At 41.2% G+C, this 27,923-nt stretch overlaps 1 protein-coding gene across 1 annotated transcript in view; it reads right to left on the bottom strand.

The window, feature by feature from the left end:
- Col9a1 (collagen type IX alpha 1 chain) overlaps window positions 1-27,923 on the bottom strand; it is a 75,390-nt gene continuing 47,467 nt past the window's right edge. Inside the window, exons 28-37 of the mRNA XM_029538329.1 lie at window positions 22,376-22,429; window positions 21,667-21,738; window positions 21,138-21,173; window positions 20,431-20,475; window positions 19,071-19,103; window positions 15,354-15,500; window positions 15,119-15,173; window positions 13,187-13,375; window positions 8,057-8,134; window positions 1-898 (exon numbers count right to left, since the gene is read on the bottom strand). Coding sequence (XP_029394189.1) covers window positions 714-898; window positions 8,057-8,134; window positions 13,187-13,375; window positions 15,119-15,173; window positions 15,354-15,500; window positions 19,071-19,103; window positions 20,431-20,475; window positions 21,138-21,173; window positions 21,667-21,738; window positions 22,376-22,429 — 894 coding nt within the window. The 3' untranslated portion in view covers window positions 1-713. The remainder of the gene's footprint in view (window positions 899-8,056; window positions 8,135-13,186; window positions 13,376-15,118; window positions 15,174-15,353; window positions 15,501-19,070; window positions 19,104-20,430; window positions 20,476-21,137; window positions 21,174-21,666; window positions 21,739-22,375; window positions 22,430-27,923) is intronic.

Genomic DNA, 27,923 nt, shown 5'->3' with positions numbered 1-27,923 from the left:
GAAACTGTGTTTATTTTTTCTTTGGTAAAACCAGACATATTACCTCAAACTTTTAAAATAAATAATGTCAGCCACAAAACATGTGAGTCAGGGCATTACTTCTTTGCTTTCTTGTGAGTTTAAGACTACAAATGGGATGGGATGCAGTACACACTATTCACAAATTCATAGTAAAGATGAAAACTGCAAATGTACGGAGACCACTTGTGGGCTACAGCCCTGATGAAGATTTTAAGCACCAATTTTATTGAATGTAGTGGGGTTTGTTCCTTTGTATCCTCGCAATACTTGATATCACTGAATGAATAATCTGAGATCAATATCTTAATTGAAATAAAAAATAATGACAGCAACTGAGGTAATGTGAACAGCTTGTTGTTATTGTTGTTGTTGTTGTCACAGTGGCCCACAACACATCACATATTCATTCATAGCAAACTAAAATTCAGAATCCTGGGAAGAGGATTTATAAATTTGGCTAAAGAGAAATAGAATCCGACTCTTGTCTTACGACTCTCCTACCTTCCTTCCACGGACAAGGAACGAGACTTACTGAATAGCACCAGTTGTTCTAAATCTGCTTGTCAAGTAGCACTCCTGTAATGATGTCAGAGGTGAACCTTTCAAGCCTTTGCCCAGTGTTGGGTATCATTTCCCCCCCACACTCTGCTACCAGGCGTGGTTTGTGTAGGGAGTCTACAACGCTACGGCTTTCACTTGTCGGGCCCTTTGCTAAACGCTCTTTGACCAGCCTGCAGGGTGCAAGAGGCTGGCTCACAGAACCCAGGAGGGCCTGGAGGACCTGGAGGTCCAGGCACACCAGGAATTCCTGCCACTCCCGGGGGACCTTGCTCTCCGTCTCGGCCATTTTTCCCATAGCTGGCAGGGCCCGGGTCACCTGAAACAGACAAAAAGCCCGCACATGTGAACAAGCTGTTGATTAGCAGACATTAGACCCTCACAGCCTAGCACCATGCAATCAAGATGCTTAGCAAATGCCTTTGGAGGTGACCCATGATGAGATGAGGAAACCCCGCTAGTGGGTGTGGTTTTCACAGAAATCAAAGGCAGAAAGTGATTTCAGTGTGTGTCTTCCATGTTTGCATCATGATGCCCTCTAACAATCTATGTCTCCTGAATACTGAAATGTGGCTGACCCAAACTGAAATGAACTGTAAGCATAAAATTAAGCTGGAATTGCAAGGTCTAGCAAGCAGAAAGTATAAGATGTTTTATTCACGAATTTAGGCTTATTACCTGATATGGTAGTATTTTGAACCTTGTGAGTTAAATAAACTACACAGGCATCCCTCAGTTTACAGTGTGGTTATGTCGAGAACATACTTAAGTCAAAAGTACACCCAACCTGCCAAGCATCAGGGCTTAGCAGCCCAGCACACCACAGAGAAACCAACTCTTTCCATTCGTGGGTACATGGCCAACTCTGTGCTTCCTGGCATTAGGGAAAACATCATATCATGAATTGCTAACTCCATAAAAAGATCAAAATTCAGAATTTCTAAGTTAAGTTTCTATCAAATGTGTCTCATTTCATGTCATCATAAAGTGGAAAAATCCAAGGTTAACTATATTAAGTCAGTGACTAGCTCTATTATTAAAGCTAATTTCACCTGACTCTGCACCTTGCCTACTGAAGATTCAAAGTCACGGGTGCTGTGCTGGTTTTGTGACTCACATTGTCTTCTTGTGAGCAGAGAGGCTAACAACCTCCCTAATTTCTTACAGTGATCCATATACAGACAAAGATAATCATGGCTAAGAAGTTAAAAACACTCAACCAATTATGAACCACTAGAATCAGGAAACAAAGAAAGAAAGTCTCTATGGTTCATCATCAACAAAAAAGGAATGTTTGCGTCTGTTACCACTAAGTTCTGTCCATTAAATGGGGACTGTCTCAAATACTAGATGTTATTTATTGGTGTCTGGTAGGGGTCACACCATGCTCCCTACAAAATTTCATAATCTCACCCCAATGTGAGTTTCACCACAGTGAGTTCCTTGCAGATATGTCTGTTCTGTCACGTGTGCTCAATAGGCCACACGCTGTGACGCGCAGCAGGACAATGAGGAGCTCTGTTGCTTGTGTCCCTTTGAATCAAGAGTGCTTCGTTCTGTTACTAAGAAAACAGTGTAAAAGCAACTGTATTCACTTGGGCAATCTCCTAACAGGGAGCCTTATTCCGTCTTAGCTGCTAGAGAAGCCAAAAGCCAAATCTTCATGTCCAACTACATTAAGTTATAGGTGCAGGTACTCCTGTTTCCCCTCCCCTCCCAGGGTTTTCAGTCTTTTTCCTATTTTAGTGGTCTAATTACATACATCTTATTGTAATGAACTGGACACATTAAGTGGTACTATTGTTAAATATCTCACGTATTTTGAAATTAAGGTAGGTGGGGGAACCTATTTTTCAGACATTTCGTTCTTCTGTGTGTCTTACATCACACCCTCCACAAAGCAGTGTTAGAGGGCAAACCATTAGCAAGGTTTAAGGGAGAGTACTTATCTTTGAATTTATGCATCTCAAGGCTGCAGTTGAGCAGCAATGTGCTATTTCCAACAAATTATCCCGTAGACCCTTATCCAACTATCAGTTGGGATGAAGGAGGTGGCCATGCATTTCCTCTACTGGGAGAGAGGCTTTCCTTCATGCATGGCATTTACAGGTAAGGCTGTCACAACAGCTCCTGTAGCAGAGAGTTCTATATCACCTGACACTAGAGACAGTTAAAAGTTAACTGGATTTCTTTTTTAGTTTTAAAAAATAGGCCACATCTAATTGCATATCAAAGGTGGTTTTCATGCACTTTGCCAATAAGAATGTCCCACTGAGATATGTCAAATCTGTCTTAAAGACAAACCAAGACCAGGAGAAAATGACTATGCTCACAAAAGAAGTCAAAGTCTATAGACCATGGGGGCTAGGCAGGTTAGGTCAACCTCAGCCCACAGGCCAAATTTTTTATATATACAAAATAGCTGTATTAGAACATGGCCATGCTAATTTGCCTACATACTATCTGTATCTACTTCAGGAAGGCAGAAGACCAGGGTCTGAAGAGCCTTCACTATGCCTTGACCATCCTGTGGGTCTCTTAACTACACTAACTATCTAGTGGGGTCTCTTAACTACACTAACTATCTAGTGGGGTCTCTTAACTACACTATCTATCTAGTGGGGTCCCTTAACTACACTAACTATCTAGTGGGGTCTCTTAACCACACTATCTAGTGGGGTCTCTTAACTACACTATCTAGTGGGGTCTCTTAACTACACTAACTATCTAGTGGGGTCTCTTAACCACACTAACTATCTAGTGGGGTCTCTTAACTACACTAACTATCTAGTGGGGTCTCTTAACTACACTAACTATCTAGTGATTACACAGCTTCCTGAAATATCACTGCCAGAAAGTTTTCATGACTTTAAGAATTCAGAAGAATGTGAATACCATTCTCCATGTAGACACTAGAGGGCAGGCATGTTACACTGATGTAAGCAGAGCCTTTCACCTACCACTTGACAGAATGAAACAACAGTGCATACACATGCATGAAGGAGAAAGACATGCAAATAATTGTCTGTGTTAAATAGGCGATCTGATGATGCATGCAATGACTATTTAATCATTGGGAATGTACCCCAAAGACACACACACACACACAGAGCTTGCTTCTGTGGTAATTCACAAGATTCTTCATTTAATTTATTCCTTTCCCTAGTGGGTTTGTATGCACAGGGAAGTCAGGATTTATTATTACATATTTTTCCTTGAAATGCTGTGAATGCTGAGTTACTGGTCACACGTGGGCAGTTCAGTGGCAGCAGGCACGCAGGGGATGTCCCTTAATGAGATGACCTAGCTGAGCAACAGCATTAGCTAGCTCTGGTGAGAAAAGGAAGAGGGAGGTATTCAAAGCCCGGGGGTTGTTTATAAGATCTGCACAGCTCTGGGAGAAAGGCAGATTAATAAGCTGGAGATATGCCTTCATCACGTAACTATGGTGACATGGACAAACTAGTCACACTGGACAACCTGTCGTTTTATCAATTTCATGACCCTAGACTCGGGAAACATAAATATTTCCCTCTACCACTTAGAATCGGAGATACCTCCATCAGGATGGTGACCTGAGCCAGTCTGCCGAGGCTCACATATAAAGAAAGGATCGATCACAGCACAGTCAACTGAATTCTCAGTGTGGGACTTAGCCAGGCCCTGCTCTATGGCTTTGACATCTTTCAGCATGAGCAGAAATCCTCCTAGAATAGCCCATAAGAGTGTGTGGTTCTGACTGCTGTTCCGCATGACGGAACTGAGAGCAGCAGTCACTGGAAATAAGGAAAAGAAAGGACCACAAATTCTAGGAGCCTGTTCCCAGGACCACAGCCCTTACATATCTGCCCCTCCTAGTTCAAGTGTAACAAACTACGCAGCATATGTCTGCTTTTAAGTAACAATACACTATAGCCAAAATTATAATCACCGTTACACGAATGACCTATGGTCTATAATAAGCAATGTCATAGTAACATCCCAGAACATGTAACAGCTAACCGTGAACAGACTGAGACATGCTGCTGTGAAAGGAGACAGAGGGCAAAACATGACACAGAAACAAAACAGGGATCCTAGGAACTGACCAATAATGAAGGTAGGTGTTACAGATTTAAGTTTTTAGGTATGTTTGCACAAACAATAACGAAATGATCCTCTTCTACTCCATAGGATCTAAATACAGAACTCAACGATGGGGACAAGCAAGAAGGGTTCTTTGAATGAAGACCATCACAGAAAACCACAACTGCACACAACACAGAGATCAACTAATCATGGAAACCCTGGCCCTATCTACATCACAACTCCCGAACCTATGGCTCAGGGAACATGGAAGACCGGACAGAGACAAAAAGGGAGGAAAGGCTGTAAGAGCCAGAACTCCAGGGAATGTGCTCCAAAACAATGAGCATCCTAATGTGGACTGGGGAAAGTTCCCGGGTCCTAACCAGGACAAGGAACTACGGACAACTAACGCTGCCTGGGAATTCCCCTCTTCCCATAGCCTGTCTAATGGACTCAGCCGGTTCTATTAACATGTGCATACACATACATGTATATGTGTGTGTGTATAACAATATTAATCAAAGAAAAATGGGTTATCAATGAGAGCCAGAGGCCATGAGATAAATTAGATGGGGGGGGCATCTAGGGAGGTTGGAGGGAGGAAAAGGGAAAATGATGTAATTCAAATTAAATTAAAAACATTTTAAAAATCAAATTTAAAGACTGTAAGAGGGAAGCAATGTAACTATAGCTAAATTAAAATGTGTTAAATGTTTTAAAAAATTAAAAAGTAAAGCTTTAAAACGGAGTGGGTATTTCTTTCGGTAAGACGTGTATTTACCTAGAAGACTCCAAACAGGTTCCTGTACAGAATTCCTCCAGGTTGAGGTTTCCTCCGGGTCACGAAGTTTTATCAGCATTATGTAAGTACCACAAAACCCTCGATCTAAGTTCTATTGGGACATTTGTTTTTTAAAGTTCATCCTCTTGGTGGACAATTAACTGGTGAAATGACCATAGCGACCAGTTCTCTACAGGAACAGCGCAGAGTTGCAGCAGAATCATGGAAGAGAGGGCAGCGCCTTGGGGGCAGGGCTAATTGAGAACAAGTTTGCCCATTATTGCTGATTAAGAACAGCAGGAGAAAAGGCTGCCAGGTTAACCTTGTGCTTTGCCCTTAGGGCTCCAAATCAATGTCAAAAGCAAAACCAAACTAATAGCCAACCCTCCTTTAGCCACTGTTACACTCACAAACTGCCCTAAACACTTTACAGGATTGCTTCTTTTTTAATTCTCAAATTTATACCATCAGAATGATATCCCTGGGATTTCGTCAATACTAGACTGAGGCCCACAGTGAAACTAAGTGGCCCAATGTCATAAGGTTAGGAAGTGGTGGTGGTCCGATTTGAACCCGGGGTTTCTGGATTGTTGGGCCTGTGCTTTAAGGGACAAATTAAGGGGTTGATCAGCAATCTTTGTCAGGCACCTGTCTGATTCAATTAGCCAAATGTATTCACAGTGCAGAGAAAAGGGTGTGAACCTGGCTGATCACCGCCCTGAACAGCACCCTGGGGAGAAAAGACTCTGAAACAGAGAGCCACTCATCAGCAGGACCTCCCTCTCCTCTCACTGTGATTTGGAGGCTTAGCCTGTAATTTTGAAAAATAATCCGAAGCTCAAAGTTCACCAAATGATGCCATTACTCCATCAGTATAACAAAGAGAGCTAAGCTGCGGGTAGATAGAAACGGAAGCAGGAGAGAATCAGTGTGAGACAAATGGAAGCAAAGGAGAAATGGCCCGAGTTAGGAGAGAGCAGTGGGTAGAAAGCAAAGGCAGCAGTGGGAAGGGAAGGGCATCAATCAAAGGAAAGAGGGCGGGTCTTAACTCACTCCAGGGAGTCCTGCCTCAAGCCCCACCCACCCCGGGACGCCCATTGTTAAAGGGAGGAATGATCCTGGTGAGAAATGAACCCAGATTTTCATTATGTGCTAAAATCTTCTTTTGATCATTTGAAGTCCAGCTAGCTTTTCTTTTTTTCCAATCACACAACAATATTAAATTATAAAAATATCCCGACAGGTCCACGGATCCCAATTTCAGAATAACAGTGTTTGAGTTCTCTCCAAACGTAGTCCTCTGCCCAAATTTTAATAAGAAAACAATCCCCAAGAGCAATGAAATAGATAATTGAAAAGTAAGGATTTTTTTTTATTTGGGGCTATAATTATATAATTATGCCATGATTAAATATGTAACCTCTGGCAGAACTTTAAAATGGTAATTTCTTCTAAATTTCCCTAGACCAAAATTTCCAAGTCCATGATTGAAACAAGAAACACCTAACTTTCTTGTCATTGTCTACTGCCTCTTTGTCCTTAACTGTCCCCATTAGAGTAAACTGGAGTTCCCAACACTCCCTTCCACCCCCAAACCCATAGTCTTAGCCACCATGAAGGGGCAGCTTGCACATCCCACCTACCACTGAGCAACCCAGCCTTCGGCCCCATGGTGCTACTTCAGAAATTGGATTTATAAGTCATTTCCTCAGCAGATGAGTACGCTTCTGGCCAGACCCCAGCAACAAGGCAGTCAGTCATCGAATAAAGAGGACACAGAATGCCCAGTGAGAGGACCCGGCTCCTTACAGAAGCCCCTCTGTCACTGAGCCCACACAGCTGTGATTCCCGCCTGTGTGGAGCTCTTTGCGGCTGTGAGACAAATTCCCTCAATGTTTGTTTTGGGCAGCGTGGATTTTGGGAGGGTCTGGGTATTTGAAAGGAGAGCTTTTAAAACGAAATTTCAGTTACTCCTTGTAGCACATGAGTAACTGAAAACTTGGATTCCTTTTACAGCTGCTATAGATTTTTGTAAAAAGTCTGGGCTAGGGTTGTAATTTGGTACCGTGTGCCGGACCCCAGCTTTGATCCCCAGAACCACAAACTAATAATAATGGTTACTAACTGTAATGAAATAACAAGAAATGATCACCTGGGCTAGGCATGGCTCTAATTTTACTCATTGAAATTTTTATAACAAGTAGTGTGACTGGACCTAGCTACTCTTTTCCTTAAAGCATAGCTTTAAGTGCGTAATATTTCAAGCCTTGACTTCTAGCTGCTCACAATGAATACACTTGATTTACAAATCATTTAACTCTCCATTAAAGCGAATTCATAAGCCCATGATAAGCTTAAGTGACTGAGCAGTGCTTCCTTCCAAAAAAAAAAAAAAAAAAAAAATAAGAAATTTAAAAAGGGGTGCAATAACTCATGACCTCACAGTAGTTATAAACTAAATGTAAGTCTGTTGGTTCATAGCATGAATCTCAGCCCTAAGCAGACAAAGCCTTTAAACAGCAAGGAATATAAAAAAAAAAAAAAAAAAAAACCGCTATTCAGCTTACACTCAACACTTGACCCCATTTCTTCCTCCCCTCCCCCATTTCTATAGCAGAACCCACTTACCTGGGAGACCTATCGCTCCAGGCAAACCCTTAGGACCTCTTCCTGGAGGACCACGTTCTCCTTTTTCTCCCAAGTCACCTGCATTACAATAAAGAAATGTTATGAATAGATAGATAGATAGATAGATAGATAGATAGATAGATATAGATATAGATATAGATATAGGTATAGATAGAGATAGAGATAGAGATAGAGATAGAGATAGATATAGTTCTGTATTTTAAACTTTGAAGAAAACACAAACTCATGAAATTGCTGGAAGCCAGATTGTAATAGGTACACAGACAGGGCAAAATCATATCCACAGACCCATGAAGAAGAAGGAAAAAATCAAAACATTGATCTGTGCACTCTGAAATGACATTTCCTAAGACTGGATGTGCATTTCCAGTGAAACACTCAATAAGGTAAGAGCCAATGAATCCTTCCTCAACAAGACCAAATCTATCTCAGCCTGGAAGCAGAACCCTGGATAGTGGCTCTGCCCCAGGAGGAGCAAGAAGAATATTCTCTCTGTACACCATCTGCTTTGAGGAATTAAAACCATTTCTGTCTTCAGTTAATAGGAGCACATATCTTTTGTTTTGTTTGTTTTGTTTTGTTTTGTTTCGAGACAGGGTTTCTCTGTATAGCCCTGGCTGTCCTGGAACTCACTCTGTAGACCAGGCTGGCCTCGAACTCAGAAGTCCGCCTGCCTCTGCCTCCCAAGTGCTGGGATTAAAGGTATGCACCACCACTGCCTGGCTAGGAGTACATATCTTAAAAGACAAGAATCAATTTTAAAAAAAACCTACTGCAAACAATAGGTGAATTCATTAATCTAGCAGGATACAAATTAATATACAGAAATCAGGTGGCTTCATACATATAAGTAGCTACCAGTTATGAGACATGGCCAAGAAGTACTACATACAGTAGCAACTAAAATGCTAAACAACCAGATGCGGTCTTAATGGAAATATACAAGTAAAACATGAAAGAAACTGAACATTCTTGGTGGATACCAAGACTTGAAAAAAATGTTCTGAATTAAGATAACATTCCAATAAGTAGTTGTCATCTCTCCCTAAGCTAAGTATTGATTACAATCCCAGTTTTAAGCACACTGGAATAGCCACAAACTTCATCCAAGTAAAGTAACATGAAGGAATTAATCCTACCAGGTATCAGCCCTATTATGATGGTGTAGTACTTACCCATGAAGCAAAAAGTCCAAATAGGTTCAAATATGCATGAGAAATCTGGTTTATCACAAAGGTGGCATCCTTTACTTTAATATTTATTTTACTATGTTTTATATGTTTTTGTGTGTATGCACGTGCACATGTGATTGGGCTGCCTGCAAACACCAGAAGACTGCATGGAATCTCTTGGAACTGGAGTTTCAGATGCATATGATCTTCCTGTTGTGGGTGCTGCAAATTGACCTGTGGTCCTTTCCAAGAGCAGCTAGTGCTTGTAACGTCTGAGCTGTCTATCTAGCCCCTAGTCTTAAAGTGAAAAGTGTTTAGCAAGCCATCAAATGTTTGGGAGAAGTGGGAAAAATATAGAACTGTATATTGCTAAGGAAAGTACAAATTGACTCAACCTCATTGGAGGGAGTGAATCAATAGCAATCAAATTACAAGGGGAAGTTCCGGGAATTCTACTTCCAGAAATTCACTCTTGGAATGGAGATGGAATTAGAAGTAGAAAGGAAGTCTGTGTTGATATTTTGTATCAAGATGAAATGTTGGCTGCTCTGCGCCCTGAAGACTAGAAACAGTCAAAAGGATCGTGGAAGGGAAACAGTGAGTGAGTTTCTACCACAGAATAAACTATTACACAGCTCGGCAACATCACCAGCAGCTCTTTGGAATGGGCTCCTGGACATACTGACAAATGAAAAACAAATGCAGTCCAGATTGCTTACTAAAGAGCAATGTGGTTCTGTTCATAAGCAGACACAGGGAGTGCATGTCCCCAGATTTTTACAGCATTGACTGTTGGGTCTTTACTGTGAGAATGACAAAGGAAACTAAGCATATAGGAAAGTTTAAAAAGAAATTCTTTACTAAATGCTTTTCTCACATTTAATTTTGAGGCAATGTAAATGTAGTATTATCAAAAATAAACTAATTTAAAATATTAAAGTGCACTATCATAATTGTCCCTCATTTCTGACTTAGAGGTCACTGGGAATATTCTGTGGTTGCAACCAAATGCTAAAAAGCAATTACGAGACAGTTGATTGAACTTGGGGTATCAGCAACTGAAGAGCAACGAATATTGCAAAGCATTCACACATATAAATTATATATATATATATATATATATATATATATATATATATATATATGTTCACACAGAGAGAGCATTCTCATGGCTCTCTGAATATTATTTATTTCATTTTTATTTTTCACAAGTTGTAACTGACGCTACGCTGCCCTAAGAGCCGATTAATATGGGAGAAAAAAAGTGAGTCAGTTATTACACATATTTTCTCACACCTTCATTTCCATGCCGTCTCACATCTGTTTGACTCACACTAACATGTCTAAAAACGCACGGCCTTACTCAAAGGAGTTTAACCCCATCCACAAACATTTAAAAATAAGGCTTAAGGACTGGACCGCTAATAAAATCACTGAGTGGGGAGCACAGAGCCACTCTGCTGTCCCTCGTGAGCCCTGCCCCACCGTGCATGCAGCACGACAGTGTGCAACTACACATAATATGGTGTCAGGGAGAACTATTCATGGGGGCTAAGCCGCCACCTATGGGGACTGAATGCCACGCTACATTGGTGCGCATGCACAGGGGTGGGTATGTGCAGAAGATGGATTTGGGGACCGGGAATGACACGACACAGCTCTTATCCAAAAGTTCTGTTTTCCAAAGCAATATCAATAGTTAAACAATGACTAAGGCATAGTCTAAACTTTGTATTTCTTAACAAGTCGTATTTTCTGAGAAAAGACCCACAGTGACTATATGATAAACTGAGTCTCAGCTTTTTATCAGGTAATAGTGGGGAAAGAGAGCAGCCATGCGGAACTATCTCAGCTCCTTAACGACTCAAACTTTAAATTTCAACAGAGTAGATTGTGTTCCCTTGGGGGAAATTTTGAGCTGCAACCTTCTGAATAGTGAAAAACAATGTTTTCATTAATAATTTCTGTCCTGTATGTGGAAGGATATAGCCAAGGTCAGTTAAGTAGAATTGTGTGTTTCTAGATTGATTGTAGTGTTAATCGATAAAGAAAATCCAGTTATGCTGCCTGCCTCCATCCAGGCTTCCGAAGTAGGAAAGCTTTATGAGACCTTTATGAAAAGGCTGATTCCAATGACTCCGGAGAGGAAGGGGTGGGGCCATGGGAGAAGGATGATGTATCTGCACAGATGTGCAGACTGTGCTGTGGGTACCAAAGAAGACCCAGGAGGAAATGCTGGAATTAATGAATGAATCCTGTGCTAGAGGTCTCTTCCAGGTTCCAAATGCAGAAATACACTTCTCTTAGATGATGCGGTTCTGCAGAAATACACTTTTCTTAGATGCGGTTCTTCTGCTAGAATCCTGCTACAATCCTGGCTACCTGTTAAAACCACCTAGGGGATATTGGTCCCCGAAGCCTGGGCCAATTGATTCTAAAACTCTGGACATGGGGCCCATAACCAGGATTGCTCATAAAACTCTCAGGGTGATTCCTTGTACAGTGAAGGCTCAATGAGGTGGCCCCATAGACTTTCAGCTCAGCAAGGAAAACAGACCTTCAAGCTGACTGGAGAGTAGTTTGCTTGCTGGAACAAAGTCAAGATCTGAACTAAATATTGAATTGCAAAACAAAAACAGGGATGTAATTTCTGTGACCACATCTTGACACTCAGGAAATACTGCATTAATGCCCCTGGTAGGGGCACAAGTTGTCCAACCAACTCATTAGCCCACCCAAACCAGTGCATTTTATTAAGCATGGTTTTCAGAGTGGTCAGGACAACCTATAGGGTTATCTGGCACTGAGTCCTGAAGTAGTAGCTAAAAAGGTCAAAGATGAATAGGCACGGGACCCTTCCTGACAACCCCCTTCCCTCTCCCTTTCATCTCTCCAGCCTTACAAGACTCCCAGTCAGAACCCATTGTTAACACGCAGCTCTGCACATGCCAAAGAAAGTAAAATAGAAAGTAATTAAATAAATTGTTCCAACTGAGGTTGCAGTTAGCCAACCACATCGGCAACTCATTTATAGATTCAAAGAGGCAGATGGCTTGACCTCTGACCATTCACACCATTTATTCCTAATTGGAACACCACAGTGTTTAAAACAATGTGAAAGGGGTCTCTTGTTTTTTGTCACATCCTTCTAAAGGTCCCCAGAGAGTTGTCAGTAACTCATAACAACATAGAAACCCTTCACTTTACTTAATTCTCCGAAAATTATCCAAAGCACGTACACACCTCCACCGGCAAACTTGCCGCAGCTGGCAAATGCCATCTGAGGCATCCGGTCGGTTCTGCAGAACGTCTTGCATGCTCTCTCCCAAACCTAGGTTTCCTTTGGGTTTTGCAAACTTGCCTGCATACAGCACTTGGCTTGCTTTAAAAGAGGTCAGACTCCAAAATGGAAGAAGGGGTTAAGTAGGATTCCAACCTGGGGCTGAAAATAAACGCCCATCAAAATTATAGCTATAATGCTAACTTCTGAAAGAAGAGGAGAGCCACGGCCCTAATCCCTGACATAATGAGCATTCATATGGCCTGTACCTACACTAGTTTCACAGACACAAACATCTTTAGCTGCTGGTTTAAGAAAAGCCCTACAAGACTCTCAGAATTTTCCACAGGTTTCTGAGCTTGGGTGCAGACCACACAAGTAAAGAAATCCAACACTGTGTGTGTCGTACCTGGCAAAATAGCTTACTTTTGGGCCAGAGAGATGGTTCCACGATTAAAAAGAATATACTCTGTTGTGAAAGACCTGAGCTTAGCTTCTATCACTCACAAACTTATGCACAACTCCAGCTCAGAGGGGCAGGGTTTGATGCCCTCTGCTGGACTCCACCGGAACTCCACATGCATACACACATACACATAATTAAAAATAAAATAAAACTTATTAATAAAAAACAAACAAACAAACAAAAACCCTTACCTTTAGGTCCTCTTAAGCCAAGAGCACCAGGGGGACCCTTAATGCCTGGGAGACCACGGATTCCCATCTGACCAGGGAAACCATTCTCTCCAGGGGGGCCCGGAGGTCCAGGGGGACCAGGCCTCCCAGGAAGACCAGAGGCTCCTGTGTCTGGTCTCTTGAGGCTGGCTGCCATTTCCGCAAAATGCTCTGCAAGACAATAAACAAACAAACAAACAAACAAAAAACCGTAAGTCACAAACACGACATTGGCTTGGATGAAGAAAATGACATCCCCAGTGGCCTTTGTATCAGTGTGACGTCAAGAAAGAAACGAACTTAGTGCTTTCCGCCAGCTTCCAACCAGGAAATTTCATTGGAGTGTCTTTTCCTGAGCTTGCCTTGGATCTCTCTGGCCCTGCTGTTTTGAGACACAGTGGTGTGAGCGTTAAATTCCGGGGCTTTGAGAGGAGTGGTGGTCCAGTAACTTGCGAGTGCCCCTGAATCCTATCTGGTACTAGGTGAAACCCACAGGACTCAAAGAGAATGAGTTCTTACCATAGGTGGAAGTGTTGTCTTGGACCTTTTCAAAACCCAAAGCATCATTCAAAGTTAGGGTTCAGATACTCTTTGAGACCAGGCATCAAAACTAAAAGCCTTTTTAGCTCAAAGCAATTCTATAGCCTGAAATTATCATGAGGATCCATGGCTTCTAATAAATCCCTCCCCTCCAGTTTACTTTCATGCTTGGAACAGATAACAATCATTAAAAGTAACCTTCCTTGGGAATGGTCACAGTTTGTCTTAAAATTTTAATGACTCTGGGGGCTTCTCACATATACTCAGAATCAGTAGCTGAAGCTGTAGAAGGCAAGAAAATACATCCTATTAAAATGCTCTGAGGCAAGCGCTCTAATGCAATATTGTTTTTAAAGCTTTAGGGTCTGAAAGGGAACCTGAGTGGGAAACACATTTTTATCCAACAGTTTAAAAAATTATTTAAATATGATTACTGTGAATTCCTTAACTTAATAAGCATAAAATTATAAATTTGCAGATATGTTAGTAATGCTTAAAACTCAGAGAGCATGTGCAGTGAAGAGATTTATATTGGTTTCCAAATATAGAAACATTCATTTCATTCTCATCCGGTTCTAGAAAATTCTACAAGTCTGCTAGACAAACGGGACTATTGGCACATGAAAAACAAGCATTTCTTCAAGACACAGTTATACTGTCATAAGAGGGTTTTCTGTTGAGGGTCACGATGTTATAGTGTCTCCACAGTTTGGGGATAATTTTGTGCATATTCATGTTCTATATGGTTTTATAACTAGGCAAACTGTGAAATGAACAATGATTTTCATAGCTGCAAATAAATTTAGATAAGATTAACAAATGAGGGAAAACACCATTTCTGGAAAGCCTCTAGTTGTTGCTTTTTTTAAACTCACTTTTTTAAACAGTATCTATACATGGGTATAGATACTGTCCTTACGCTACAACATGTGGGCATATGGGTGTGTGGGCTTGTGGGCATTTGACTGTCACTTTGTTCTCACATGATTTGGAGAGGCCTGAGGACAATGCCAGATACACATTAAATAGTAGCAACCTAAAAAAGGGGGGGGCACCTGAGAATTTGTGCTGCAAGGAGAAATATGTCTGCGTATGCATTTTTCTTCTGTAAGTTACCCTCCCTGTTGGAATAGGGTGGGTGGGACACAGACCGGGGCCTGGATGGATAGTAGAGAGAAGGCTAAGACAGAAAGGTCGTTTTTAATCGTAAGGCTGTAGGTGTGAACACTTTCGTGAAACAGAAATGGTATTAACATTACTCAACATCTCCCACCTTTAAAGCGACTGTTACTTACCCTTGCACACCTACAGAAATAAAAGCTTAGAAGGCAAGAGCAGATCATGGGAATGTTCAACCCCCTGTGATTTATTTACCTTGCATGACTCTCATGCAAACCTGCTTGATGTGCTGGTCTGTTGGTGCTCTGCCCTGGGACCAGAAAGAAAAAGCCAGGTTATACTTGCAAGTTTAAAGAGGACAGTGTTGTACTATAAAGACAGACGTCACAGAAAAATCAGGTGGTTCGGTTGATGAGACAGTTTTCCACTTGGCTGACATTGGTGAGACTACCAATAGGAAACCATGGGGTGTATCTATCTGTCCACTCACCGGAGGGCCCTGGATACCAGGCAGCCCAGTGGCACCCTGTTCTCCCTGCACGCCCCGGGGTCCAGGTGGTCCTCTTGGTCCTTCCACTCCAGGAAGCCCTCTGATTCCTTCAGGGCCCCTCAGACCCGGCTCCCCGGGGTTACCCACCTAGAACAAACAATCACTATGAAACCAGGGCTAGACCTCAGCAAAGTTCTGCTTAGCATCAATATAAACATTTCAGTGGGATCTGAGGTTTCCTACAATTTATGTCTCTCAGCGGCACTCGTTCAGAAGTTACCTCAAGTGCTAACACATGACCATTGAATATGGGTACCAGCCACTTAGACTTCCAACGTAAGTAAACTTATAAATTTTTTTTCATTATTTTGAAATCTCCATTGAGATAAGATATATTTAAGGTTTCATTTGCTATACTGTAAGCCATTTCATATTTCATAAGAAAAATCAGTGGTTTGAGTTTTCTCATTCTGATTTTGGGCCGTGCCCCTCCTGAGTTCTACCACCAAGTTACAGCCTAGTCCAAGCGAGTTGAGTGTTCCTTTTGTTTGGTGTGTGTGTGTGTGTGTGTGTGTGTGTGTGTGTGTGTGTGTGTTTGGGGGACACACACAGAGGTCAGAGGACAACCTTTGAGGAAGTGTTATTCACCTTCCTAATGCTACAACCTTTTAATATAGTTTCTCATGCTGTGGTAACCTTCAACCATAAAATAATTTCCATTACTACTTCAGAACGGTAATTTGTTATTGTTATGAGTCATAATGTAACTTTGTTATTGGTATGAGTCATAATGTAACTATCTACTATGCAGGGGCTGTTAGCTGCAGGTTGAGAACCTCTGACTTAGGGTTAGCTCTCACACTTTTCTCTGTGTCTGAGACATGATCTTTTTGCTGCTTCATAAGCTAAGTCATCTGGCCTGTGAGTTTCTGGAGAGTCCCCAGTTTCTGCCTCCTGTTTCCCATTGGCATGATGGGACTACAGACACTGTACCTAGCTTTACATGACATTTGGAGATCTGATCTGAGATCTTGGCCTTTGTGTGGCATATCCTTTCACCCCCTGAGCCATCTCTTCAGCCTGTCATTGAACGTAGTCTTTCCTGAATGTAGAAGATTTCCTCCAAGATATGCAATTTGAATATAAAACCGCAACAGGTCAGGAATATAAGTTATTCAGCTTTTCTAAGATTTTTGGTGAACTTGAAGACACTAATCATAGCCAGGAATTACAAAATGCTAACAGAGACTAAGCCAGTACATTCAACATACTACCTTAAAAGCGAAGCATAAAAAAGGGGCAATTTTATAGTTTAAAGTGATAAAGGGAATTAGAACCTAAATATTAAAGAAGTGAACCAGTAAGCCCTCGCTTCCTCATCACAAAAGCCTGTCCACGAGATGAACTAGGTGGTTTCTTTCCCTGAAAGGAGACCACTAAAAGCATTTTTAAAGTCATCATACAGAATAACTGCTTTTAAAAGGAGAATGCATTAATCCAGTCTTTTGTGACACTAGAATTCATTAGAATTTATAGCAAAGCAGCTACAATGTACCATTGCTCACAGTAAGAATGTGCAAGGACAGGAGGAAGTTGGGCAAAGATAGTCTCTCTTAAGTGTAGACTGTTCACCAGGTGGCTTCATCCTGCCTCTTTTTCTCCTGTGCAGCATCTGTGTGAAGCCACCTCTTTCAAATATTCAACTGTTTTCAGTCCAAGGGAAGAAGTAAAGCACACTGCCAAGCAAGGCTCGGCAAGCTTTCTCAATCTTGCATTATGATGAAAAAACATGATATTCATCCAAATCAGCTTGATGAGATTGCCTCTACACAGAAATTACATCTTGAAAGACTTCCTGGAAAGCAGCATCAACAAAGAGAGCTTAGGAGACACCAGCATGGCTGGGGAAATGTCAGGTTCCCACAGCGAGAAACTAAGGACTTCTCAAACAACCCAGAGAGGCACCCAAATGAACTGAGACAAGCGCTCAAGTACTGGTCACGTTGAGTTATGCTCTCTTCGTGGCAATGGCTACCACTGTTATTATATAAAAGGACAGGTACTCTTGGATGGAAAGATCAGGATGCCGTGGAATCCCAGATCTCTCAGAAAGAGTTTTTCAGTGAAGCTCTGTGCACTGGAACAGATATCCGGCTCCAGACGCTGCCCGATGAGCAAGTTCATCTGAGCTGACACAGGACGGATCAATGAAAGTTCCTATGTTAGTTAATAATTGTCTTGACTCTGGGAGAGTACAGTTCAGTTTCTTCAGCATGACTTGGACAGTGTGTCACATTAGCAGGAGGTAGAAAAGAATTAATGAATTAACAGCTAATTCCTAATATATCCAAATTAGAATGCAGTGCATGTCACTACAATCAATGTTACAATCAATTTTTCTTTTTCAGTTTGAATTCTTTCCCTTGAACATTGTCAAATTTGTCCAGATAGTGACATATGATTTCCCTCGCCACACACATTAGGGTTTACTCTTCATGTTAGATGCAACTTTAAACCATTCCTTTCAAGTATTCTTGGACATAAACATTGCTTGAGACTTGATGCTTAAAGGCAGAGAAGTTAACACACTGCTTTCCCACCTGTGTGCTAGTATGTATACAGCCTGCATCTGGGCACTGAAGCCAGGTTTGGGTGGGTGCCCCTGGAGAAGGTAAGTGAGGACCAGCTGGATGTATAAGCAGGAGGTAGTAATTCTCACAGAGAAAGAAAGCCTATTCTAAACTGTTAAATGACACAGTGTGTAAAAGTCCTGAAAATGGATAGTTCCAGCTATCCAGGAGACAAGATGGGTGAACCAAGAACCTTCCAGCCAGATTTGGTCTACTTTGCTCAAAGTCTGCTTTTATTCTACAATAGTTACTTCTTTTAAAAGTTATCCTTTAAATATTCAGATATTCAGAGGGAAAGAGGGATATATACTGTATTTTTTGTTAAGTAAGGTTATATTAGGTGCTGTGGAGATAATTTGTTGGATAAAGACAGAAACTTACAATATTCTAGAAATAGAATTTATGAATTCACTGGAAGCTGGTAGTCTAGCCTTTGAGATTACCATCTGAGTGTCACCTTTTCTGTCTAAATTCCAAGTTCCTAATTGTGTTGATGTGCACATAAGCAAGATGCCTCAGGTTCCCTATGGGTTAGAGCTGTAATTCTGAGGTCATCTACACTAAGGACATAGGTTTAGTCTTTGTAAAGTAACAAAATCGAGGAAGCTCTTCATTTCACAGTTCTGGGGAGTCTGTCATGTTTTCTTACGTGGTCTGCTTCTCTCTCAGTTCCCTCAACTGGAACACACAAGAGACCAAGGAAGTCATTGAAACACTTTACAGTAGCATACCAGCCATGGAAATTCAGTTATTCTCCTGGCTGTAGTGTGTGTGTCAGCTCTTTGAGATAGCCCATTTGGGCGGGATATCAGAGCATTATAAGGTAGCATTCATTGAGTCATTTATAATACAGAAACAAAAAACTTTCTTTAAAGTGGTTAGTTCAAAAGCTAGATCTCCACACAGTTGGAGATGCCTCCCTGCTGGACAGACCTATTATTTACACCTTTATTTAGCTATGTATTTCCTTGAAGTTCTTCAAGGATCTAATTTTATATAATCATTTCCTGAAGCAGAACGTTGCATTTCCTACAGTTTTATTGATGTTTTTAATTTTTTTTGTAATGTTACTGTTCATCATACTTACAGATCCCTTTGGGCCAGGTTGTCCCATATCTCCCTAGATCAGTAAGACAAAATTATATTAGCACAATACATTCATTTTACATAGTTTCCTAAAACATCTTTCAAGTGATATTGCACTGTTAAAATACAGAAAACCATGTGCAGATGGAGCGCAGAACTGCAGAAAATGTGTTTGACTCAAAATGTGGGCTGTTGTTCCAGTTCAGCTTCTCAACTCTGTGCTCCTGTGTGAGCGAGAGCCCCTCCCTGACCCTGGCTAACTGATCCATTAACTAATAGACTGTAATCAGGGCTCTGTGAGGCTCACCCATATCTACAACTCGAAGCACCAGGAATGAAACTGTGTACATAATAAGATAAATAATAAAACAAAATAAAATAGCTTTTTCTTACTGAACACAATAGCTATTTAGAACTACCTATTGAAATTTCACTTTTGTATTTTTTACTTTTTTAACTCATTCCCTAAAATCTACTAAATAAAATATGCATGCTTTTAGGCTTTAAACAAACAAACAGACACACCAGGAGATCTTCCCTTCATTAATTTTAGATGAGCTCAGTTCAAGTGTTAGTATAAGAGTTAGCATATCTCCACTACAAGACAGAATTGATTTAAATTTTAAAACACTCCCTTAGCTCATAAAATGAACAGCCTCTACAGAAACTAAAATGCAATAATCTCAGGAATTTGGGGGGGGAGTATCTAGAGACTTTGCCCAGTTCAGACATTTCATTTATATTTATTCTAAACCCTGCAATTCTGAATAAATATTAGCAGATTGATTCTCTGCTCTTAAAGCATCCTAAGGTTATTTCCTAGGAAAGACATTACTGGATGAAATAGGACTCAAACATACACTTCTATGTTAGGTCTCGTCATTCTAGCCAAAGCCACTATGATGCATCTGCAGACTGACAGCAAGCTCTGTGCTTCCCCCTTTGCTGGAGACTCAGCGGTCCCATCCTCTGGATATGGAGGCCATTCCTTCACACATTTGCAGGGCAAAGAGAATGCCCTAAGACATATTTATGAGCCACAGCTCCCTGAATCTAAAAACTCTTCAATATTGTTTCCCTGCTCGGTCCTATTCCTATGTATTCTGTAGTGCTATATCAAGAGCTTAAATGTCTCACTGTAAGACCACAGGAGAATTAATCATCTCTAAGAGAAGTCTACAGATACTTAAAGCCAGGTCTACCTATCTGCTCACCTAGGCCTTGCCTTCAGTATTGGGAATCACTAGATATAAACAGAGAAAAACCCACTTAGCCTTTAAGATAAAGAATAGTGTCAGAAAGAAGTATCATATTTTTTTCAACAATTTTAAAGTTTTATATTAACCAATTAAATGTCTTACAAGGTCACCCCTTGCTCCTGCTTCACCTTCTTCACCAGAGGCACCCTAAAATTTTAAGATAAAATGTCACATGTTTTCCAGCTCTCTGTTCATGGTTCAACTTTAACCTGTCAACATTGATAAACATTTATAAGCAGACAAATGCCCCAAGAATCATTCAGGAGCTCTCAATTCCATGATAACAGGCTAATCCTAAGAGAAAAGAGTAGACTGGAGAACCCAGAGAGACCGGGCAAGCTTCAGCTAATTGAGTTTGAATCATTTAGTTAGATTAACAGTTCTATCTAGCAGTTTTAAAATTCAATAACCCTTGAAAGTGGCATTCTATAGTAGAAAGAGGAATCTAGACACAGGCCAACTCCATTTACATATTCTATTGGCTGAGGCCTCCATCAAAAAGCATTTTGATTAGATGCTCTTCTGTGGCTTCAAAAGTTGGTGTCATTGGAATAAAATTCAGCAAGCTAGAGAGCAGGGCTAGTCGATTCAAAGGAGGACCACTGTACAGTCCAGGAAACAGCTATTAGTGCCAGCATCCAAAAACAGTCAGGCTGCACACCAAACTTCACTATGGTTTTCCCTCACTATAAAGCACACTGAGAACAGCTGTGCGCCTTCACTATTACACCACACCCGCAAGCCAGCCAGCCCCTCCTCGTACTTAAAGTGGTGGATACTCAACACCACAAACCACAGGCAATGCTTACCTGTTCACCCTTGGGACCCGGTTCACCGAATACACCCTGGAGTGAATAAAATTTGACATTTTTCAGCATCATTTCAGACGAGCTGATATCCTTGTATGAGCTGAAGGATAATTTGATGGAAGAGAGCTCCCTTATTCTCACCACTTAATTGAGGACCAGAGGGTCTCGTCACAATTGCTTCCCAAATCTCTGGTAACATGAGAGCATTCTCTGGTCATATTCGTATGAATGAACTTTTACTGGTAGGAATAGAAATTTAGAACTAAATAAAAACTACAACTGCAACTGATTTTTTTCTTCCTCAGCCTTTATTTTTCTTCCTTCTGAAAAGTTAGTTTTGTTTTGTTTTGAATGTCAACTCTCAGTAATTTAATGCTATATTTCTTTCACTATATTTCTTCATGATAATCAGTAGAGAGAGTCTTCACTGGGTAAAGCAACCTTGATTTCTCAACAAAGAAGGAGTAAACATTCCAGATTTCAAAGAGGGGGGATACACACAAACCATGCAGATCTCTGGATAGCTTACCCTGTCTCCTTTCATCCCAGGAAGGCCAGGGGGCCCAGGCAAGCCAGGAAGGCCAGGGCTGCCAACAGATCCCTGGAAAACAAACGGAAAATCTTCAGAGTCACTGTGTCCTTGATGCTCAAAGTTGACAAGACAGATGGGGGGGGGGGGCGCAGAAGGGGGTGAGGCGGCCGGGGTATCAACTCATGTGTAAAGTTAGTGTGTGGTTGGTTTAGTGCTGCCTCACTCCTACATCCCAGGAGAAGAGGGGTGGGTGGCCTCCCACCTTCCACCCCACCTCTGGATTCCCTCTGCACAGCTCAGCAACAGTGGGCTCTTTCAGCCAATGCCTGGCAGCAGGCAGCACGCTGCTGCTTCTCCTGCTGTGTAAACAAGAGCTACACAAGAAGCAAAGGCCAGCATTCATCCACAGTTCCCTTCCATTCCACTAAGAGGCGGATGCCAGCCGTGCCACTTCATGCCTCTCTGGGTTTTCAAATGCATTCTATAAGCCACGCTGATTAAAATACTCATGGCAATTATCATAGATACAATTTGAAATTCCATATCGACAGCTTCACACACTCACACAACAACTAAAAAAACCCATTATATACAGTTAATTAGATGATCTTTTGCAATTTTTCTCTCCTTTCCTGTTTTGTTTTGTTTTTTTTTTTAAATATCTGCTTTGCAGGAAGCAAACATGTAGAGTGGGAACTTCACTTACCAGTTTCCCTGGTATACCTGGAGACCCTTCTGGTCCTCCCGGGCCTCTACTGCCCTGTGAAAACACATATGTTGTCATCAGCCAGATATTCAGCACAGAGTTAAATGCTTCATTATTATATGAAAAGAAATAACATTTCATCCAGGCTTTTGTTAAAATATAGGTGCTGCCAAAATCTCCCATCACTCCAACAGGCTCAAACCATCCTGTCAAGCGTCTAACCAGTCACCTTCTGTGCTCACGGAACCTGCTTGTGCCATTCACAAATGCCAGGCCAGAACACTGGAAATGTTCACTGCCTGTCCACACAATGATGTTAGTAATTTTCAGCATGTAAGTCACATCCTGTTTTACATTATGACTATTCATATATACACTTTTACGCTCTCACTTAGACATGCTCTTAGGGTATTCCATACCCACTCATTGGGCATGCCGCAGTGTCTGTGTAAGCTCTCGGGTCTACAGACGCCTTAAAGGAGCAGCTAGCAAATGACTGTGTACCTCCAAAAAGCATAAAAGGGAAACACAGGGCAGAGATGCTTGCCTTTAAGTGATTGCTGCAACCTCAAGAAGACACAGATGGTAGACATTTATAAACTTTCTGAGATAAAATTTCTTGTTTCACTCATTCTAGATCTAAATATGTCTCCAAGGATTGCAGACTTTGAAAAATGTGACTCGCCGTGAAGGTTTGATAACAGCAATGTCAATGTTACATCTCGTGGGCCCATTTCAAATTTTATTATTTTAAATATAAGTTTTCACATTTCTATTCTACTTGAAACCCTAAACTTTAAAGAAAAGAAATTTTTAAGAAAAGGAGGTCTGTGACTTTTACTTTTTCAGAAACCCACCTGCCTCTGCCTCCCAAGTGCTGGGATTAAAGACGTGCGCCACCACACCCGGAGTGACTTTTACTTCTTTCCTTGAGAACCCAGCACAGTTTTATACAATCTGACTAAAGCCTGTTATATACCTAATATTATTTTCAGCTCAGTAGAACACAGTGGAACACAACTAGATAGACAATCTCATTTCCTTCGAGGTGTATCATAAAACTGCAAGGACTAATTTGAGTTAGTTTTCCTTTAAACTGTTATAACAATTTCATTTTAATAATTCATGATTCTGAAGGCTTTTGGTAAGGTTGTATTACTCTGGCCTATATCTGTAGGTTGGACAAGGTATCAAGATCCATAAACCTTCTGGATTTTCCATTTCCCTAAAGGTTATCACATTACAACAGTCTCTGGCTGTGGGCTATAATTTCATTACGGCCATTTCAAATGACTTATGAGTGACTGAAACTCAATGCTCGTAAGTACTTTTCAATAATTTTTATATTAACAACCTGTCAGGTTATGCATTTGGAACAATACATTGATCCTTAATCCCATGGGTGACTTGGAAGCCCAGAGGTAGTGCCCCATGAAAATGTAAATCCAGACGGAATGGCCACTGCAACAGTTCCGTTTTCTATCCATCAACTAAGATTGTCTTCTGCCCTCTCTCCAGATACGCACCACAGGAGAGGCTCATGGCCCACCCTTCCCATAGGAACTATTGAGTGAGGAAGAATTCTAGAAGAAGGAGAGTCATCACCTTCCATAGCCTAGACAGCGGTTAAGTCCCCCCATGCATCACACCTACGCTCAAGGAGATGGCTCTGGTGACACTCATCAAGTCACTCAACAAAGACAGAACCAGAAAACTAAAAGGAATAGGTCTTTATGGAGGAGTGGGGTGGAGGAGAAGACTGGTATTGTGTATGTGTGGTCATAGCACATTAGACACATGAATGACATTGCCTACGAGTAAGTTTACTTTTTAAAAATTGCAACAAAGGGGAAGTTTAGCTTCTGCTCCAATTAATTTGAAATAGATCTTCCAAGATGGCTTCTCATCTGTGTGTGTGTGTGTGTGTGTGTGTGTGTGTGTGTGTCACTGACACTCTCAAATAGTTCCCAGCTGCACTGTGATGCATTCTCAAAGACATTGGTCGAAAAAGACTTTAATCTTAAAAACTGATATCACTGATGAGGAAAAAGAAATATCAGAATAAAGCTTAGTTCCTAACTCCTCCATTCACTTAGTCTCAAGCATTCCCTTCTAAATAAAAGAACCATGCTACTGTATCAAAATTAAGGATGGTTGGTATAATGAGATGAAGAAATTCAAATATTAGGACTCTAGAGCTTTTGGTTTATGATTGGGAGGACTATCTCAAGAGTCAAACACAAGGATTTTCTCTGCCAGCATCTTATTTTCCCACCGTTCATAGCTCCTTAGTGTTTGTTCCGCAAGTCTGTCCACATCCCTGGCAAGGCTGCAGCTGAGTGCCCGCAGATGACTCAGAGCACCGCTGTCAACACCTGCACTGGTGGATGGATGTACACAGTGGGAGTCAGTATCTATGTAGGACCAGGAGAAGGACTTGTGACATGCAGATGTGTCTACTACTGCACAAACAGGTAGGTTCTTTGTTCTTCTGCATTTCCATGTTACAAGCTCCAGGCTATTCAGAATGTATCCATTTCTAGAGAAATATGATCTTCACTGGGGAAGTCCACCATGTTCATTTTCATAACAGTATCCAATGGAGTTACAACCAAAATGCTAAGGGCAACACACACACACATACATACACACACAAACACACACACACACACACACACACACACACACACACATGTAAATTCTGGATTTTTATGTCAGAAGAAAAAGATGAGGAACCAAGATATAAAAAGCCAGTCTAAAAATGGAGCCACATTCTAACAACAACTAGGCAAGCCACCATCAACTGAGACTGTGCTAAATAGATGACAGAGCCTTGTATGCCAGCATCTTGTGGTCACCACTCTCAGTGTGTGGCCAATGGAGGCAGGAACAGAAATGCTCCTCCCACTGGCTGATATTTACACACCCCATAAGAGTTCCCATTTATAAGAAGAGAAACAAAAGAACCTGGATGAAGAATTCTGCCAGCTGATGTGTGAGAATGTACTGAAGGGCTCTTTGTTTCTCTCAGCATCTCTGAGAACTTCAGACCCATCAGCTGACAGCGCATCCCTAAGAGGCATTCAAGGCTTTAGAGAAGATGCAGCGCCTCTGTCCCAGCTGTGGCTACAGATAACCCCATGAAGTCCTTTAGGTCTGCGTTGCGTGGTTGTCTCCCAGGACTTTGCTCCATATTCTAATACTCCTTATTTCTCCTCAGCCCTCTTCACCTTTGATTCTGATTCTCTCATGCCAGGAGAATTTGGCAAACAAGTACCAACTTCAAGCCATACCATGGCAATATTGGCATGAGAGTACAGAGAGAAACAGACACCAAATAATTCAAGTTGATGCCTCTCCCCTTACTAGACATTTATAAAGATCACACCAAAAAAGCATTACATTTAGTTAGACTAAAAGAATTGACTCTATACCATCGGTTTAACTTGTCATGGCTCTCATATTTCACACATTTCCAAAATTACCTAGCTAACTAGCTGAAGCATAAAGAATATCTTTGGTGCATGTAGCTGCATTTCAGAAGTGAGAAACTATACATCCTTATGCTCAGCCTGTTCTGTATACTATGTGTTTCTGGTAGTAACAAAAAGGAAGGATGCTGGTTTAACTCAAAAGATCAATTCTTATTTCTCTAGACTGTTTTTTTTTAATCAATTTATTTTCCTATTAAATTGGAAAATTACATGAGGTCTACCTCAGGGAATAACTTTCAGTTTGATACAAGGAATTTTTTTTAAAGGATTCAATTTTGTGATATGATAGACTCATATTATCTTGTGCAGACTTAAACATTCCTTTATATGTAGGCAGAGAGAGCTCTATCTGAATGCTTACCATCACTCCTATCTGCTTCACACACCACTGCTGAGGGCTGGGCAGGATGGGGAGTGGCTTAGAATATTCAACAACACACCATATGGTCCCCATATGGAGACCTCTCTGCTTGAGGCTGTTGTGCTGGGGTGGAAAGCCCAGCGGAAGCGTGTGATGTTCAGGAGGCAAACCAGCAGGGTGCTATTCCCGCTCATCCAAAAGCCTGGCCAGCGCTGAGAAGCCTGGAGGGTGGCTGGCTAGGAGCCAGTAAAATACAGTACCACACCAGAGGCCAGGAGCCTCTCAGACCAATAATGAACCAAGCAGAGAAAGCATGACAGAGTGGTTCCCAGGAAATCACTAGAGAGCCAAAAGAAAGAACTGACCTTTCTTTTATAATCAGTGAGCTAAGAGCTACACAGAGCAGTCCTCATCCTAACTGAGGTGCTTCTACGCCACAGGTAAGGATTTCTGTCAGCCATCTTGGGTTTGCACGCATGCCACGTGGGCCTCCACACACGTGACACCCATATACACATGCACGTGTGTGTTTTGTGTGTGAGTTTTCAGTGCATTTCCTGATAAACAATAGGTGTACAGTCAATGCTCATCCAATCACACACAGCTTTTTGCTCAAAAAAAAAAAAAAAGTAGATTTAACTGTAAACAGTCTCAAAATACTAATTCCTCAACACTTGTATATCTCTCTGGGTCAGTCCATCATACAGAATGTTTACTGCTTAAGAACTGTGATCTGGGGGCTGGAGAGATGGCTCAATGGTTAAGAGCACTGACTGTTCTTCCAGAGGTCCTGAGTTCAATTCCCAGCAACCACATGGTGGCTCACAACCATCTGTAATGGGATCTGATGCCTTCTTCTGGTGTGTCTAAAGACAGCTACAGTGTATTCATATATAATAAATAAATATGAAGAAGAAGAAGAAGAAGAAGAAGAAGAAGAAGAAGAAGAAGAAGAAGAAGAAGAAGAAGAAGAAGAAGAAGAAGAAGAACTGTAATCTGGCTTTAACCTCTGGTTCCTTAACGATAATCCTCGGCAAGTGTTTCAGTTAGAAATTCATAGGCTCCAACCCTGAATGGAACAATGAGTGAGCAGAGGGCATGGCTAAAGCAGGCACTGTATTAAGAAATAGAGAAGCTTCTCAGAGCATAAATGCTGAGTCACTCCTAAGCACTCAAGGGAATTTAAAAGGCATTCACAGAAAAGGTGTGAATACACATGTTCATAGCAGCCAAAAGTGGAGTCGAACCACATTCCTATAACTGATGGACATGTGAAAACATTATACTAAGGCATAGTGTATAGTGTATCGTGTATACCAAGGCAGAAGTGTAGTGCATAGATATGTTCATATAAAACTTTCAGAATCAGCAAAGCCATAGGGACAGAAAGGGGACCTGGGAGTGCATAGAGCCGAAAGGTTGGGAGCTGAATGCCTGAGTCTGACAACAGGGTTTCTTTAGTGGGTGATAAAAAAAAATATTATGAAATTAATCATGGTGATGGCTACATAATTTTGTGAATATGCTAAAAATTAATGTCATGCATATTAAGTGGTTAATTCATATAGCATGTGAAGTACATTTTACTAAAGGTTTTTAACCACACTAAAATACTTCCAGCATAAGAAGAAAATAAAAATCCCTTTATGCTTCTTTTAAACACATCATTTTGGTTCCAGTTTTGGAAAAGAAG

Source organism: Mus pahari, chromosome 5, assembly GCF_900095145.1.
Source record: "Mus pahari chromosome 5, PAHARI_EIJ_v1.1, whole genome shotgun sequence".
Taxonomy (NCBI): domain Eukaryota; kingdom Metazoa; phylum Chordata; class Mammalia; order Rodentia; family Muridae; genus Mus; species Mus pahari.
This window is presented reverse-complemented; position numbering and strand designations above follow the sequence as displayed.